Source organism: Manis javanica, chromosome 2 (genome assembly GCF_040802235.1).
Source record: "Manis javanica isolate MJ-LG chromosome 2, MJ_LKY, whole genome shotgun sequence".
Classification (NCBI taxonomy): domain Eukaryota; kingdom Metazoa; phylum Chordata; class Mammalia; order Pholidota; family Manidae; genus Manis; species Manis javanica.
In genome coordinates, this window is record NC_133157.1 from 102,427,551 (window position 1) to 102,445,528 (window position 17,978).

At 42.5% G+C, this 17,978-nt stretch overlaps 1 protein-coding gene across 23 annotated transcripts in view; it reads right to left on the minus strand.

Moving 5' to 3' along the window:
- Positions 1-4,245: 4,245 nt before the first annotated feature.
- SVIL (supervillin) overlaps positions 4,246-17,978 on the minus strand; it is a 235,847-nt gene continuing 222,114 nt past the window's right edge. For all 23 annotated transcript variants that reach the window (XM_073228993.1, XM_073229000.1, XM_073228994.1 and 20 more), the window contains 9 exons: positions 15,876-16,027; positions 12,892-12,997; positions 12,079-12,286; positions 11,568-11,701; positions 9,634-9,789; positions 8,330-8,473; positions 7,266-7,390; positions 5,309-5,464; positions 4,246-5,220 (listed from right to left, as the gene is read on the minus strand). In XM_073228993.1, the coding sequence (XP_073085094.1) occupies positions 5,134-5,220; positions 5,309-5,464; positions 7,266-7,390; positions 8,330-8,473; positions 9,634-9,789; positions 11,568-11,701; positions 12,079-12,286; positions 12,892-12,997; positions 15,876-16,027 (1,268 nt within the window). In that variant the 3' untranslated portion in view covers positions 4,246-5,133. The remainder of the gene's footprint in view (positions 5,221-5,308; positions 5,465-7,265; positions 7,391-8,329; positions 8,474-9,633; positions 9,790-11,567; positions 11,702-12,078; positions 12,287-12,891; positions 12,998-15,875; positions 16,028-17,978) is intronic.

Here is a 17,978-nt window from a genome sequence, read left to right on the forward strand (position 1 = left end):
ACCATGAAGTTCATATATGACATCTAAGAACATAGCAGTCTATATTAAGTTTATGGTTGATTAAGTTTGAACACATTCTAATAGCGCTACATTTTTACTCCCCTTCTGCCATGTTTTATATATATGATGTCATATAATACATATTTTTATTTAGTGATTCCCTTAATTTTTTAGATATAATCGATTTTACTACCTTGTCTTTAATTCTTCATACTAGCTTTATTATAAAGATGTAAATCTTTTACTATAAAGATGTAGTACCTTTACTATATTTTTGCTTTTTTCAGAGAATTTTTTCCTTTCATAATTTTCATCTAGTTATGGCCTTTTCTGCTTAAAGAAGTCCCTTCAACATTTCTTTCAAGCCCAGTTTAATGGCAATTAACTCCTTTGTTTGGAAAACCCTTTATATCCTCTTCCATTCTGAATGATAACCTTTCTGGGTAGAATATTCTTGGTTGGAGGTTTTTCTCTTTGAGCACTTTTAATGTATCATGCCACCCCCTTCCGGCCTGTAGAGTTTCTGCTAAAAATATCAGCTGCTAGCCTTATGGGGCTTTCCTTGTATGTAATTAGTTGCTTTTCTCTTTGCTGGTTTTAAGATTCTTTGTCTTTAGTCTTTGCCATTTAATCATGATGTGTCTTGGTGTGGACCTCCTTGGATCCATCTTGTTTGGGGCTCCTCTGTGCATCCCAGACCTGGCTGTTTCCTTTCTCAGGTTAGGGAAGTTTTCAGCCTCTATCTCTCTGTTCTTTCTGGGATCACTGTATGTGAATACTAGTGTGCATGATGTTGTTCCAGAGGTCCTTTAACCTATTCTCAATTTTTAAACTTCTTTTTTCTCTTTGTTGTTAGCTTGAGTGCTTTCTACTGCCTGGTCTTCCAGGTTGCTGATTCATTCTTCTGCATCCTCTAAACTGCTCTTGATTCCCTCTAGTGTATTTTTTTTAATCTCATTTATTCTATTCTTCATCTATGATTGGTCTTTTTTATATTTTGTATTTATGTTTTATATTGTCTTTCCTGAGCTCTCCATTTTTCTCTTGAGTCTGGTGAGCATCTTTATAATCATTACTCTTCATCAGTTAGATGGCTTAACTGTTTTTTTAGTTCTTCAGAATCTTTATCTTGTTCTTTCATTTGAGGCATACTTCTCTTTCTTGTTTATTTCATGAATTAGGAAAAACAGCTTCTTGAAGCAGTGGACCTTGTGTAGGAATGTCCTGTGTAGACTGTGTGCCTGGTAGCTTTGGCTGGCTGGTTGGAGCTGTGGCAGGCTTGGGCAGGGGTCCCTTTGAGCTCTGCACTGAGCTGCCCTGGTGGGATGTCTGGAGCCAATGTGAGTGTGGGCTGGGGGTTTTGGGCCACTCTGAGATGGTGCCCCCCAGCAGGAGGGCCAAAGTCTTGGCAGGCATGGATGGCAGGCGTGGACCTCTGTGCAGGGGTTGCCCTGGCTGGTTGACAGGAGCTGGAGCAGGTGCAGCTCGAGGGTGGGTCCTTGGGCACGCCATGCAGGGGGGGTGCCCTGGTGGGATTACTGGAGCTGAAGCAGGCAGGGGGCAGGGGTGTCCCAGAGTACACCATGCCAGTGCTGCCTCAGTGGGACTTATGGAGCTTTTGTGGGTTCTGGGGCCCACTGAGGTGGCAGGCTGGCTAAGCACCTGGAACTTGCTCCTGCCAGTGCTATCAAGGTGGAGGAGGAATGTAAACAGTGGCGCTTGCCAGCACCCCTGTTCCTGGAGAAGTTTCAGCAGGCCCCCCACTGTTTGGTGGATGCTCTAGTGTTAGTGAATGGGTTTCCTTTGTTTATTTTCTAGTTGCCCTTCAAACTGCACTTTTTTACTGTGCTCAAGGGCAAGTGATCTGTGCACAGGTCTCAGTGACATCCCTCTCAGTGCAGCCTTGTTTCATGGGTGGGGTCCCCATCACTGCTGTGTCCCTGCCTCTCCTGTTGCTCTATCCTCTGCTGTGCAGAAGCTGTTCACTCACCCTCAGATCTTCTTCCAGAAGAACTGCTCTGTGTGCAGGTGCAGGTTTGGTGTGTATGTGGGAGGAGGTGAGTTTGGGCCCTTCCTATGCTGCCTGCCATCTTAGACTCTCCACCATGGTCATTTTAGAACGTTTCTGTCACCCCAAAAAATGTTGCCACATGCTCGTCTGCAGCCAACCTTCACTCCCATCTTTTTCCATCCACCGCTGACTGGCTTTCTGCCTGAATGGATTTGCCTTCTCTGAAATTTTGTATGAATGGAATTAAACAATATGTGGCCTTTTGTATCTGGCTTCTTTCACTCAGTAATACTCTTGAGATTTATCAGTGTTGGGCCATGTATCAGTAGTTTGTTCCCCATATTGTTGGACAGTGTTCTGCTGTACGGATAGTAGTCCACTCTATGTATGTACCACATTTTGTTTATCCATTTCTCAGTTGATCGACAAGTGGGCTGCTTACAGGTTTGGGCTATTATGAATCATGCTGCTATGAACACACATGTAAGTCACTGGGTAGACAGAAAAGAACAAGAGAAGGACCAAAATGGGTTTTCAAGCTTTTTCTGGAATGTACCTCCTTTTATCAAAAGAAGCTGTACCATTGGGGCTGAAGTTTTAAAATAAGAAGAAAAAGAAGTGGGCTGGTGAGCAGGCTTTGCCTGTGCCTCCCAGGGCACACCCAGGAGGAACAGAGATGATGGCTCTACTCTGGAACCACTTCCACTCATACCATCCCCCAGACCTGCAGAACACACATGCCATTTCATGTATCCACTCCAGCTCTGCTATCAATCTCAAGCCCAGAGATCAGTTCCCCTCTTTAAAAGTCTGCGGGTTCAAAAGCAGCAAATTAAGGAAACATCAATTCGCTGACTCTGTATGTTTTATAAAAGTTCACCAGTGTGGTTTGCTGTTTGAGTAGCAGTGGAGAAAGGCCTGAAGCACCGATGCAACTTAATGGACTGAGTTAAGATTTAGCATCTCATGTTTTTAGTCCAGGTCCTTCCCAGTACACAAAGGTCAAAGGTTGCAGCAATGAAGAGAAAAGGATCAGAAGAACCAAGTAAGAGGATCTAGTTCTGTAAGCAGGAAAGAGATCAGGAAACAACTTGGAGGGAAGCAGGTAAACAATAATTTGGAATGTAATTTGGGTGCCCTACTTGCAGAGGGCAAGAAGCATGCTGGCAGTGCACACTGGGGGATAATACAAGGAGGTTTACCGGATTTTAAAGCACTTTGGGGCAATTTGGTGTTAATGAAAATTGCAGATGACACCTTTATTATCTGTAATAGGCTCTCTACTGGAAGCTCTTCTAGCAACCTGAGTTACTTTCTGTGGACATAAAGCCCAGGTGACTTTTGAACTGTCCCCATGCAGGCAGCCCTGCCTGTTTATATAAAGACTTCTCTGCTCCTCTTTGTAAATTACCTATGGGACATATACTCTGAAACCTTCTCTCTACTTTTCCTTTTACATTTATTTTCCTTGGGAGGTTTTGTTTCCGTTTAACCTGTAATTTCTAGGTATATGACTACATTCCTTACTTCCAACTCTTATACTTTCCTCTTTTAGCCTCTGTAACTGAAATATGAACACCAGCAGGTATCTGGTGCTTGACGATATTCAAAGAGCTTCCTCTTGCTCCTTGCCAAGAATCAATCCTGTGATGTGGCAGGATTGCCACTACTGACTCCTTATTTGAAAAAGAGGAAATTGAGGTGGGGAAGTTCAGCAACGACCCAGTATCACACAGTCATAAAGTGGTGGTACCCTGAGTGGGTTACAGGCCCCTAGCCCTGGTGTAGTGCAGGGCGAGGGGCACACAAGTGATGAGGTTTAAGACAAATGTGCTGTTATCTGATGGGTTAAACGTAGATCAAAAGGAAAGGGGCACTCAGTAACAACTCACAGGAGGTCTACAGAATTTGCTCAAAACCAGCAATCTGGGATTGTAAGAATGTAAGAGCGTGTGAATTTTCTAACTCATTTTTAAGTTTGCTACATGCCTTATATATTCATTATTTTTAAAAACACACCAATATCCTGAACTTGAGATATAGATGAAGTTGTAAAGAGCTTCTGTTGAATGATGATTTGTCAGAATGTGTTCTCAACAGAGTATTTTCAGGGGTTGAATAATTACTTTTATGGCCTTGTATAAAATGTTACCTTCAACTAAATTACTGGGTATGTCAATTAACACTTAATGGTGAAATGTTTCTCAGAAAAGGAACATGGTTGGCAGTCAATGTGAACCAATCAGTGGTGTTTATTCTGAAGCTTTTATTTTGGAGTCCAATATTGCAAAATGACACGTTTAATGTTTATGACAGGTATTAGAAATTGAGATGTTTTGTTTTTTATTTCTACTATTTTAGAGTAAAATTGTAGATAATGTTCCAAACTGTCATCAAAAAAATTCAGAGCAAACTTTTCTGTATATAAACTGTACATAAAAACAAGGCACTATACATTTTGGGGAAATAGGTAGAGAGGTGGATTTGCACAAATGCTTCCCAGCCCATGCCAGGAAGTACAAATCTTTGCTCACTGTAGCACCGAGGCAGCACTCAGAAGAAGTCAGACCTCACGCTGGAGGAGACATTTCTGAACACGTGTGAGGATACATATCGGTGGCAAAACTCATTCCATAGAAGCAACTCTATCTACCTTTTAGTACTATTTTGACACTGAAAAAAAAGTCTTCAAAGTGAATGAATACATATTGCTTTGTTAAATACATATTTGATTTATATGGTGTTTATATAAATATATATATATATATCTTAGAATCCACAAACTATCAAAATAACACTTTATAAAGAGAACTGCTTCCAAAAAGGCGGCACAGGAACAGGAGGGCTGTGCTCCTAGCAGCTGCTGAGGAAGCGCTGCCCAAGTGCATGTGAGGATACTTTTCTTAACATACCTGCTGAGTCGTGGAAAGGGAATTCCAAATAGGGCTCTTAAACATTTACAAAATACACAACCCCAGGACAAGCAGTAGAGCTAACAGCTTCAGGTTTTGAAAACTCTTGATTCAAAACTATTTTTTCAAATACCAATCCAAAGAAATATCCATTTTTCTGGTCCAGTGGTATCGAAAGCAATGACACGGTGCCACCAGCATCTCCCCGACTCAGAACAGACCTTTTGCTTTCTTCAGGTTCACCTGCTTCCAGGCAGGCAGTGCATTGTATTCCTCTCTGGTCATGTCTAGTGCAAACTGAAATCGAGAGAGACACCCGGTGGCTGAGTACAAGGACTCTCATACAAGCCATGTGTGTTGCTGTCCCACCTAGACACGCACTTACCTCAAAGTCTTCATCAGTGAGATAAATCTCAAGCTTTAAAGGATCAACTCCCTCAGGCAGTGGCCTGGCGAAGAGTTCAGCCAGTGGGTAAACGGTTTTACACAGCTTGGCTAAGACATCTTCCACGAGTGTGATCTGATTCGAAACTTCTGTATCCTAGGGAAGAGAAGGGAGCAGTGTGCATATCTGAACATGTGCTTTCTGCAAATACACAGTGTTGTCCCATCCGCAGCCCAGACAGGCTTGCTCAGGGGGAAAGAGACTCCGAAATGGAAAGAAAATGCCCAAAGCCCCTCCGTTCTCCTGAATTTTAGATGTCTCTTGGCCCCACCAAAATGTTTCAAATAAATTCTGTCTTGAGGCTGCCCCAGGAAGAACATTTGGGAACTATCACATGAGCGAATTATGACATAAGATTATTAAATGTGAAGTCTCAACACCAGAAACATTCAAATAATGGAATTTGTTGTAAAATAGTTAAAAAAATTAACCTGAAAAGAATCACATAACCCCTCTCATTCCATTTCTTAATCTACTTAGAATATGATGCTGAATCAAGATTTACTTTATTCTGAAAATACTGTTTCAGGTAAATCATCTTCCTCTGTTAAACTTGGGATCCCAGACTGGCTACCCTCCCTGGTGGTGGGGTGAAGGTGAGTGACTAACGTTGCTGAATTCAGCATCAATACCTGGTGCAGACTAGTAGTCAAGAGGTGGGTTTCAGAGTACACCTGAGAAAAGGTACTTCATGTTTCTGAGCCTTGGCTCCTTCCCCAGTAAAATAAGGATGATGATAATGAGATGAATCTTAACCGACTGGTGTCAAAATCAAAGGAGAAAACAAATGTGAAGTGCTTGGAGCCATGCCTGGTACACAGTGGGCACTCAGTGAAAGTCCACGGTCATTACAGCGTGCTGGCGTGGGAAGCCCGGCTGGGCACTGGTTGGAAGCCTGCAGGCCTCCGCAAGACATTGTACAGCCCCTGCTGAGTGCTAGTGAATACAGAAAAATGGTGCTGATCTATGTCCTTGAACTCTGACTGTATGAGGCTCATACTCCCTGGAGTTTTTAGGTTCCATGGATCACATATTTATTGTGAATAGAGCCATCTCACTACAACTGTGTCAGAGAGCAGGCTGCCCTGGGAGACCCAGCCCACTGGGCTGCAGAGCAGAGGTAAGGCTCACACTACACAGGCCCTCTCTGTTGTTAAGGAGCAGGGAATTTTTTTGTTTGTTTAAACTTACAAGAGTATTTTACAGGAAGTCTTGGTATCTCCCCTGGAAGAGTGGCTCTTCCTACACAGTAAGAAAACCCAAACGGAACAAACGTATTTCCCACCAAACCAAAAGAATAAAAAAGCTCTTGAAACTGCTGTGTTACGGATGTTATAAACTAAGAAATTCTACATAGTGGTAGTAAGCTAAGCTTCCTTTTTTTGGTGTGGTTGGAAATGATAACCTCTGGCTGATAATGTTTTGGTAAATACAGGTTATGATAAATGCTTCAGGTGGTTTTATAAAAGACAATACTAATGAGACATTAAGCGCTATCTTGCTGGGAGTAACCCCTACACATCTGTTCGCTCAGTTTCTAGTTCTCCACAGGTTGACTTTGTGTCTCGTCTACCACAGGGTGAATGTCTGAAGCCTGAGGACTTCATTGGGCCTTACAAGGCCTTGAGAAGCAACAGATACTTAGCCTACTGAATGCAGAGACAGCAGCTTTTACTTAGGTATATTCTCCAAAGTAATTAAATTCACCTTTACTTTTAAGTGTTTTAAATTTGAGCACTACGTGTAGAAAACTACTAAACTAGTTTGACTGACTTCTCCTTAGGCTGTTCTTCTTTCTAATTCTACAAAAGTGCAGCTGGATAGTTCTCCCCAAGGCAGTCGGCTCACAGTCCGAAAGGCCGGGGAACCACCTTCCTAGGGAAGAAAAGCGTCTCACCATTTCTGTGATTTCGGCAATGTCCTCCCTGTGCTCCCAGCTGGGAAACATATTGGTGAACGTCAGGGGTTCCAGGCCAGCGTGAATAAGGTAAGACTTGGGGGGCGGCTTCTTGATATTTTTTCCTGCAGATTCACAGAAGGCAAATGTCAGTATACCTGGGCTGGGTCCCGAGATCCTCTCTCTCTGATTTCCCTTGAAATCTTTCCTTCTTTGTTTGGTTCTCTGGACTTCATGCTGCAAGTGGAAGCTATGAGTAGTTCCTAACAACACATGGATAATGTTTATGTGAAATGTTAATTTTATCCATGTGAGTTTGCATGTAATTGACGTGACTCTCTACATCCTGAACCTAACAAAATGCTTCTAGGTCTCTGGATGCAAGGAAGCCTCTCTGTGGCTTCTGGGGGATAGTTTCGCCCTCCCATGATCACCTGTAGAAGTATTCCTCTGACTTCCTAAGGCAGAATTAAGTTCAGTATGAATTAAACAGCTGATGGCAGCATTTTATAAGGCACTGGAGCCTAAATATTTGGTGGAAAGTTTAAGTTTTTCAAGAGAGAATTGATGGCACAAACTCAATGATACCAACCAATAAAACTTTGAAAATACAGGTGAGTTAGTCACTGGTATCTTCAGTTTATATGAAATACTACAAGTTTCAGGTGGCCAGTTAGTACAGTAAAAAACTATGAACTAATTATAGAGCTCTTTTTAGATATAATACTAAAAATAAAAATGACTGATAAAAAGGCTGCCAGTGGCTTTCAAGCCATTTAGAGGAGCATTCTCCTCTCACACACTGCGCTGTGTGTGCGGGTGGAGGCCTGCATGCCCGCAGCATGATTAATCCTGAGTGCCAAAGGGATTTAACCAGTCCAGGGCATTGCCCCATTAACATCAAGAGTAACAGGTTAGATGGCCTCATAACATAAAAGAAAAACAAATCCTCACTCGTGCTGGGCAGCCGAGATTGGACTGATCTCAGAAGGGAAAAGACCCCTGGCTCCATCACACCCCACCAGGCCCGCCCCGAGTCTGCAGCCTGGGCACTGACGCCTCACCTTTGCAGTACTGGAGCACTGTCTCCATGGCGCTCTTGCGGTCGGAGGCCCAGCGGATGCGGGCAGAGCCAGCGATCTTGTTCTCGATGGGCCACCAGCCTTGCCAGAGGTACACCTCATGGTGATTGTCAACTAGGAAAAGTGCTGTGAGGGCAAGGACAGAGCAGACAATCAGGAACATCTTCACAGATGCTTCCAGCTCACTCTCGAGGCAAGAGGAGGCAGCTATGATGTGGGCCTTGTTCTTCCTCTCTCCTCACGCTCCTTCTCCCTGCCTCATCAGCCAGCCTGCTAGCGGCCCTTCTGGGTACTGGCAGGCACAACATATGTGCCACTTACGGGGTTGTCAGCACCGTTTGTCTCCAAAGACCGTGTGCAGAACTGGGGAGAACATCACACCCTGCAGGTCACTGGCATTCGTGCTCCATGTGTGACAGCTCTGCAGGTGATGTAAGTCTATGGTTCTTTCCTCATCTAACCGTCAGTCTGCCTTATTCCAGGTGACAAGGGCTTTCACACTTGCTAGTTCAGCTTGCCGAGTCCTTTCCTAGCGTCCATATCAGGATTCTGTGCAACACACACCTTGAAAGGTTAACACCCCATCCTGAGCCACTGGATGAAGAGGGTGGGTAGCAGCCTCTCTTTGAAGACACTTGCTAATATTTCTCATAGTATGACATGTGCACTGTCAAGCTTTTAATGTGCCGAACTGGGCCGCTAGCATCCAGGGACGGTCCAGACTCAGGTGACTGACTGTCCCAATCAGAACAAGAGCACATGGCCTGTCTAGAGGTGGAGGTTGAGTGGAAACCGTCCTGACCTTGGAATCAGAAGACAGGGGTGAGGGCCATGGCCCAAGGGTATAGCCTTGATACAGCAGACACTATTTTTTGGCTAACTCAACAGATGCTCTTTGCAGCTGGGGGCTTCTGGGAAAGCTCTGCTCTGCCTGATAAGGGGAAAGGCATGGCCATTACTGCCTTTTATCTTATCCTCTCCTTTCTGTCCTGAAGGAACACATGAAGGCAGGAGAGACTCTAGGCCTGATGCAGTCACAGTTCAACCCATTCTTAACTTAATATTTGGGTTGAGTTAAGTAACTGAGCCTCAGTTTCTTATACTATAATATGTGACTGATGTCACCTTTTTGGGTAGGTGTAAGGATTAAATGAGATAATATAAGTTTGTTCTGGCAGTGTACTTGGCAAATAAAAACTGCTTAATAAATGCAGAAGTAAAATAAAGAGGCTTTTAGAAAGGTGTATCTGCTGCTCGGCACAATTACCCTCTTCCGTGGGCCATACCTGGCTGTGGTGCACTGTACAGATCTTCCTGCAGGAAGGGCATTGAGTTAACCACAGAGGCGTCTCGGGCAGGATATATGAACTCCGTGGCTGAGAAATCGCCGGAGGAACTGCTGAGGATGAACAGGCGGGGTGTGAAGTTAAAATTTCCAGGATCTTTGAAAGAAAAGAGAAAGTGAAGAATTAGGTGAGATTTATCTGACCTGTGAGGTGAGGAAGGCCTTTTTAATCATAATTGTAAAAGAAGTGATCAAAGAAGAAGAAATTTATGCATTGGCATCATAAAAATGAAAAATTACAAACAAAACAAAAAGGCAAGGGACAAAATAGAAAATGTGGAAACTTAATATCCCTAACATATAAAGGAATGTAATGAAAAGATAAATATCTCAAAGAAAATGTTCAAAAGCACAAATAAAACATTCACCAAAGTAGAAATACAAATGATTAAAAAAAACCTAAAGTGTTTATGGTACAGTTGACTCCTGAACAATGCAGGAGCTAGGGATGCCAACTGTCCATGCAGCAGGAAATCTGTGTATAACTTTTGACTCCCTAAAACTTAATTACTAATAGCCTATTGTTGACCAGAAGCCTTACTGATAAAGTTCATCAACACTTTTGTATGTTATAGGTATTATATACTGTATTCTTATAAAGCTAGAGAAAAGAAAATGTTATGAGGAAAATCATAACTTACTGTACTATTTTTATTGAAAAAACCTGCATATAAGTGCTATTCAAGGGTCAACTATATATAGTTCTAATTTAAAACATTAAGTTAAAACAGTGCTTACATAGCAATTTTCCCCCATCAATTTTAGCAAAGAGGAAAATGGTAATGTACCAAGTCTCTGATTGTACATTTTTCTAGGAAATGTATACTTTGACACTTGTTGAAATGTCTGTAAGACTTCCAACTTTAATACAGCAGTTGCCTACCTAGGCATTTACCTAGTGAATGCAGACAAATTATTCACAACTCTATTATTGCGTAATAGAGAAAAAAAAGGAGCTAACTCTCCAAAATGAGGAGAACAGGTTAAGTAGAGAATGGCATATATTATGGAATATTCATGGAATTCCCCATTAAAAGTCTAAATAGGAACAACCTGGGAGATTGTTCATAATAAAGGGAAAAATCAGATTACAAAACAGTATGTATAATGCTATCCAAATAAAAAAAATAGGTGTGTTATGTACATATCACACAGAAATGTGAATTCTGGTTATCTTCAAGATGTGATAAGGGATTTCTTAAATTTTCTATACTTTCAAACATTTTCCATCATCAATATGCATTATTTAAAAAATTGAGAGGCAGTATAATGGAGTAGTTTTGAGTAAACTCTATTGTTGTCCAGCCTTGGGCAAGTTGATGAACTTCCCTGTGCCTCAGTTTCCTCTTTGGTTAAAAAAAAAAAGGCAGTGTTGGGTTGGGAGCAGTAAATGAGTTGATGTATATCAGATGCTTAGACAATTACTAAGCAATTCAGGATAAGCCAGGCATTGTTAACTTCCCTTCTTATGTTGATCTGTATTTTGTGTATTTCAATATAAAACTGACTTACTCTGTAACTTGAACTGCACTGCTGCCCTGCAACCTGCATGCTGGCCAGGCTGAAGGCATCTGCTCATCTGGCTTCTTGGAATTTTCTTCCCTTCGAGTCATACTTTCCTCCAAGGCTCTATGTCAATGCCCTGTCTTCTTTGGAGCTGTGTCTAAGTAATCTTTCTCCTAACTCAACACCTCTTCTGTGGCATCAAATTCTTATTTGGCATTATAATTAGCCATCCCTGTTCTTTAGCCTCCTTATGGGGTTGCAGGCCCATGAAGACCTAGCCTAGGTTTAATTCAGTGTGGTGGTCATAGCATGTGCTTAGCAGGTATGAAGAGAATAAATCAGTAACCTAAGGCCACGCACGTGCCTCACCTTGCAGCATGCAGTCATAGGCTTTCCTGTCTCGCCTTCCCAACGCATCCCAGAAACCCAGGGGCTCGGATCCTTCGTCACACTCATGTATTGTCACTTTGCTGCTGCTGTGCAGCCCTGCCTCCAGGGGACATCTGCACGGAGAGAGTCCAGTAATTATTTAGGAGCCCTGGAAGCACAGGCGGAACCCAGTTCAAGATGGAATCTACAGATCAGGCCACCTTCTCTCTTTCACTTCCAACTAAAACATTCTTACCAATGAATGAAAACATGCCCTGCAGTTTTGAGGGCAGCTTGGCCCTCAGGATGGTACAGTCACATATAAAATGCAGTGAAGGTGATATATACTCACATACTTTTACATACATATTTACTATTTCTTGCTAAGCTTCATGGGGACAGAAATGGGTTTGTCCCTGGTCCCCAAATCTGTGCTTGACAGCAGGAAGGTGCTTGGGTAGCTTCCCGCAGGAAGCTCCCTGCAGGGAGGTCCTCACATAACAACACTCACTGTTCTTTGATTTTATTTGCGGCAGTCCTTCCAACTTCCTTCGTGTGGGCCTGGGCTTTGCATCCATGCCACAAGTAGATGAGGGCTTTATTTACATTGAGCACAACCATGGAAGTCCTGGACCTCAAACTACTGCAGTGACAGGCCACTTCCAGCAAGTTTCCTTCGACGGGCACTTCTCCACGTACACAGTACAGCCTCCACTCGCCTGCAGGGGGCAGCAGCGGCGCAGAGTTAGATCTGCCGCGGGGAGAGCAGCCCTGCGGGTCGCCTCAATGACTCAAGGGAGGGCGGCGGCCCGGGGCCACTGCTGAAGCCAGCAGCCATCTTACTGTGGGCCCGGAGGGTACATCCCTCTACAGTTAGAAGCACGTCACAATGCAAAATAACTATTTTTACAAATTTACAAAATACCTAGGTAAGTTATGGAACAGGCATATTTAAAAGGACTAAATTCTAAACTTTTAAAGCTAAGAGGATTTTTGGCTAGGGAGGGGTGCTGGTCAACAAAAAATCTCATAATTTATAACAGAAGATGCACTGATTTTTTTTTTCCCCTCCTAAAAACAGTCATGGGGAGGATTCGGTTTAAGGTGAAGTACTCTTCCAGACCCCTGCCTGAGAGGTTGGATCCCAGGGTAAACTCCACGGGAGGTGGGTGGCAGTTGTGAGCTGATTTATAAGGAAAATGTTAGGAGGCGTTCAGGAGTAAGGCCCCGCTGTACAGAGAGAGACTTACTTAAACCCCATGCATATAAAAGTGCCTTCCGGGAAAGGAAAAAAAGTCAAATTCCAACAATTAAATGGACTTACTCTGTGCATTTTCTTCCTCCTCTTCCCTCCTCCCGGCGTGGACCACCATACCCCCCTGGAAGCACTGCAGAAAACAGGGGGGCTCCTTTCCCTGAAGTACTTGGACCTTCCAATTTAAACATATAGAAATAAGTAACATGTACTGATTTTTCAAAGTGATAAAAAAATACATGCCAATTGTGGAAAATCTGAAAAATATCAGGAAGTACGAAGGCCTGTAATAATACTAGTACCTAGAGATACACCTTAGAATTCTAGCAGTGGTTAACTTTCCTTTCAAAGTATTTTCCAGGTATAGATATTTCTCAAAGAAAATCAGTATTGTTGTTCTATATCCTTATTTTCTTCACTTTATATTTTTCTATCAAATACTCTTTTGAAACATGAACTTTGGTATGTTAATGGTATGGATGTAACATGGTTGATTTAAACACATTTTAAACATGGTATAGCTCTCAGAGAAAAGAATGACTGATCACAGTAATTTGGGGGGAAAGAACTGTCTCTTTTGCAGCCCTTCCCATGGTCTACTCATGGAGCCACGTGCCTATCAATCACAGCCTCTCAGATTCCTAAAAGCCATTTTGTGACCATGTCTTATATATCTAAAGTGATTTTATACCTGCTGGATTGATAAAACATGCAGCGCTCAAACTAGAGAGGTTAAGACTCAAAATTCTCAGGATAATTTTAAAGGCATGATTAAAACATTCATTTATGGCTTAAAAAACCTAAATATAAGACTGAAACCATAAAACTCTTAGAAGAACACATAGGAAGTAAGCTTTGAACATAAGTATTCATAACTTTTTTTCTGGATACATCTCCCCAGGCAAGGGAAATGAAAGCAAAGATATGTAAGAGGGACCACATCAAACTAAAAAGCTTCTGCACAGCAAAGGACACCATCAACAAAATGAAATGGCAACCTACTGAGTGGGATAATCTATTTGCAGGTGATATATCTGACAAGGTACTCATACTCAAAATATAGAAGAACTCATACAACTCAACACCACAAAAAGAAAAATAATAATCTGATTAAAAAATGGGCAGAGGACCTGAATAGATATTTTTCCAAAGAAGATAAATACATATCCAACAGGCATGTGAAAAGATGCTCCACATCACTAGTTCTCAGGGAAATGCAATTCAAAATCACAATGAGATATCACCTCACACCAGAGTGGTACATATACACAGTGAAGTATTAGCCATGAAAAAAGAATGAAATCTTGCCATTTGCAACAACATAGATGGACCTAGAGGGTCCCACCTGAAAAAACAAAACAAATGAACAAAACTGAAATAGACACAAAGAAAAGGCTGGTGGTTGCCATGGCAGAGGGCGATAGGTGGATGGGCAAAATAGGTGCAGGGAAAAAAATATTAGCAAGAATGTTTAGTATCTTCATCTAGGCAATGGGGTTACATGAGTGCATACACATGTCAAAATTCAAGCTGTACACTGACTTGTATGTTTTATTATATTTACCTCAATATACCCCTCCCCACCCCAAATCACCATATTCTTTCATGGCCTTTATAGGGAAAAAAGAGGCAGTCAAAACTACCCACTACTAGGAATAAATTAAAATGCAATGGTCACTAACAACTATTTGTAAAATATGCATTAAGTATTTTTTAGGGAAAAGGACTGGTTATTATGAATATGGAAGGCTAGTGAGTGTTGATCTATTTCTGGAGAAAATTCCTCTGTTCTCTTCCCTCATACTATTACTAACTATTCCCAAACCCCAGAGTTAATTCTTAATTACTGGTACAAAAGGATGGGACCCAAGGCCTAGATAATCCAAACATTAAAAGGAAATGTTGACAAAGCCTTGGATTTGGGCAGCAGTACCTGCTAGACATTATTACCGGCAGGCTCTGGGTTACAGTGGTGGGTAGGACAGGGGCAGGCATGGTCCCCTTCATGCTTGTGGGGAGAGACAGATGATAAGTAAACAAAATGGACGCAAAATATAAACAACTGACAAAATGGCTATGAAGTTAAGTAGTGGTATGTGCTATGAAAAAGTAAAGCACAGTAAAGGGACAGACTGGGTATGGATCTGGATAAAATGGGAGGCTGACAATTGGCCAGAAATCAGAATCATAAGAGGTTGAGAGTTACAGATGGATGAATGGGGAGTGTTCCAAGGGAAACAGTGCAAAGGCCCTGGGGTGGCCAGGAAGAGGCATGTCTGAGGAATAGCAAGAAGGCTGGAGCAGCCCAGGTGCAAGACAGGGAAGACAGGATAGGTGTGCAGGGCTGACCATGGAGGTACTGGCAGACCACCAGGAGACTGATTAGACTGTAGTCCAAATGTGATGGCCACACGGGAGTGACATGATCTGATGTGCTTAGAAAAATCACTCAGGCTGCTGTGAGGAATGCAGCTGATGGGAACCCTAATTTTTATATTAGCCTCACATAATATTTCTTTAGGATAGATTTGTGTAAGTGGAAAAACTGATCAAAGTTTTTGAGCTATTTAAGGTTCTCGAGCCAAAAGTGCCTTTCAGCATGGCCATTTCAAACAAGTTATACTTTCCAAGGGAAGCATGCACACTAACCCATCCTACTGAACCCTCAGAAGCCTGGGGTCTGTTCTTTAACAGATCTCTACCACTTTGGGAAGTGGAAAATAGCACCTTTTGGTTTTATTCACAATTCCTGGATTATTAGTTAGGTGGAAACTTAAACAATCTTCAGCCCTTTGGACTTGGGTTGTGGACTGACTCTTTGCTGATACATCGTGTTGAACGTCATGTTACAAGAGGTGGGCTTCCTGGCCAGGTGGTGGGGGGAATGAAGGGTGAGACACAACCAGGAATCTGGAAGAGAAGCCCAGGACTAAAATGCTCTGGTGATGCTGTCTTTATTCATTAGAACCAGGTCTTCAGGAAACGAGGGCCCACCCTGTGCGGCTTCCCTGAACGGACATGTCTCACCAGCGCCGCTGTGCTCCAGGACTTACCTGGGCCCCCCTCTCCTCATCCAGCTCCACCGTCATGAGGGCTGACGTGCCCTTCTCACTCACAGCTGACTGCCGGCCTTGCCAGAAGAAGTAGACACACTTCTCTTTGCCAGCCACCCGAATTGGATGCTCTCCCTTCTGTCGACTTCCCACTGCAAACACACAGAACCATGGAGTGGGTCAACAGCAGAGAAGCCGCAAGGAAAGCAAATGCATGGCTCCCTCCTCCAGGCTCTGTGAGAACACACAGTGAAGAAACAGCTCTTGGGCATGGGGCTGAGGAGAAATCACAGCTGCAGGGAATGGCAGTCATACCATATGCTGGAGAGAAAAACCACCTTTCTTCCAGTTAGCTGAGCCTGACACTCCAAACTGGGGAAAAATGGTCTGCAGGGCCCTCTTGACACACTGAGGAAAACACCTGCCAGCCTAGAGGAAGGCAGCAGGTCACTCCGAGTGTGTGACAGAGAAATGGTGGCTGCCGCAGACGCCTGTTCCAGATTACACCATCCTTTGGCAAAAGTTTAGCTGGTAGAGAAAGATATTGAAAACAACAGCTCAGCCAGCTTTAAGCACAAAGTGAAAAATATAGTCTGTTAAAACTATTCTAGTAAAGAAGCACTTTTGAATTTTCCAAGTTCTGTCAGAAGTGGGAGAGAGAAACTGCTGACATACCACTTTCATGAAATAATCTGGGATTTAAATAATATCTGTCACCAGGCTGTAGCCAGGATTAGGTGCTGCTCATCCTTACTGCCTGGCACCTTGCAGGTATTTGATGAACGTCAGCACACAGAATGTGGGTCTCACTGAAGAGCAGGCACAGAAAGTCAAGTGGTCACTTTAGACAGTATTTCAGACCTCAGCCTGCTACCTTCAGGAACATACCTCACTCCAGACTCCTCTCATGCATTCATTCCACAAACATTTGTGGGCACCAACAGTGTGCCAGGGACTGTTTAGGATGCGGTGGCTACCCCGATGGGTAAGCCAGACAGCCTCTCTGCCTTCATTCTAATCAGGAGGTGAGCAAGATAATTTCAGGTACTTGCAGTGCTCTGAGAAATAATGGGGAGATGTGCCATGGGGCAGGGCGAGTGCTGAGGGGACCAACTCCCTGTGGAGGGAGGCCTTTCTGAGGAGGTGGGTAAGCGGAGGCCTGAATGATGATGACTTGGAGGCAGAGCCTTCTAGAATGAAGGTCAGGAGACCAAGTTCTTGCCTTGAATGCCTGGGTGGTCCCCACAAGCAGCGATCAACCATGGGCCAGTGCAGGAGGCTGTAACACCCATGTACCTTGAAGTTAATAATAACCAGATTCTTTGGTTCTATAGTTCCTCAATTCTTTTTCAGCTCTGATCCACCTACAAAATCACAGTTGTCTTGAAGTTTAAAGGTAAGAAAAAAGCTTATTTAAGTCCCTAAGAGGTCAAGGTCCATATTTATTTGATCTCTTTTTTGTTCTAACAGTTTCCATAAATTATCGTAATTCTTAAAGTATTTTTGATTGAACACAGCTTTCAGCACCACCTACTCTGGACCTGGTCAGATTGGTGTATTTTTAAGCTGTCAAAAGTGAAATAGGGGCCATCAATGGATTATGCATAGCCAACAATTAATTTGGAAGCCATTCAACTGCTAATTTAGATAGGAACAAAAGTTTGCTTTTGATTAGCAACCCCACTCCTCATAGTAGTGAAAATCAGTCATGTCAGTTAGGTTACTGTGGAAAGATACACTTAAAATAGACTGTGGCAGTTTATACATATTTTGGAATTTTTTAGCACTTAAGTACATTGGTTATTTAAGCATGACTATATATTTACACAGTGTTTTACATCCTAATATTCTAAAATGGACTTGAACGTATATGTCCATAATAGAATAGGATTCCTTAAAATTACTTCATACAAGTAATTTTCACTAATTTTCCTTGTGATTTTAACCCCAAGTTTAATCATCTACATTTATAGCTTAATTAATTCACTTATTTTTAATTTTAGCAAAGATTATGTTATTATTAGTAAGAACTTCTAGGCTGTAATCCTTTTTCTTTTGGTGACTGGATTTTTGAATTTTTAAATTGAAATATAGTTGTTATAC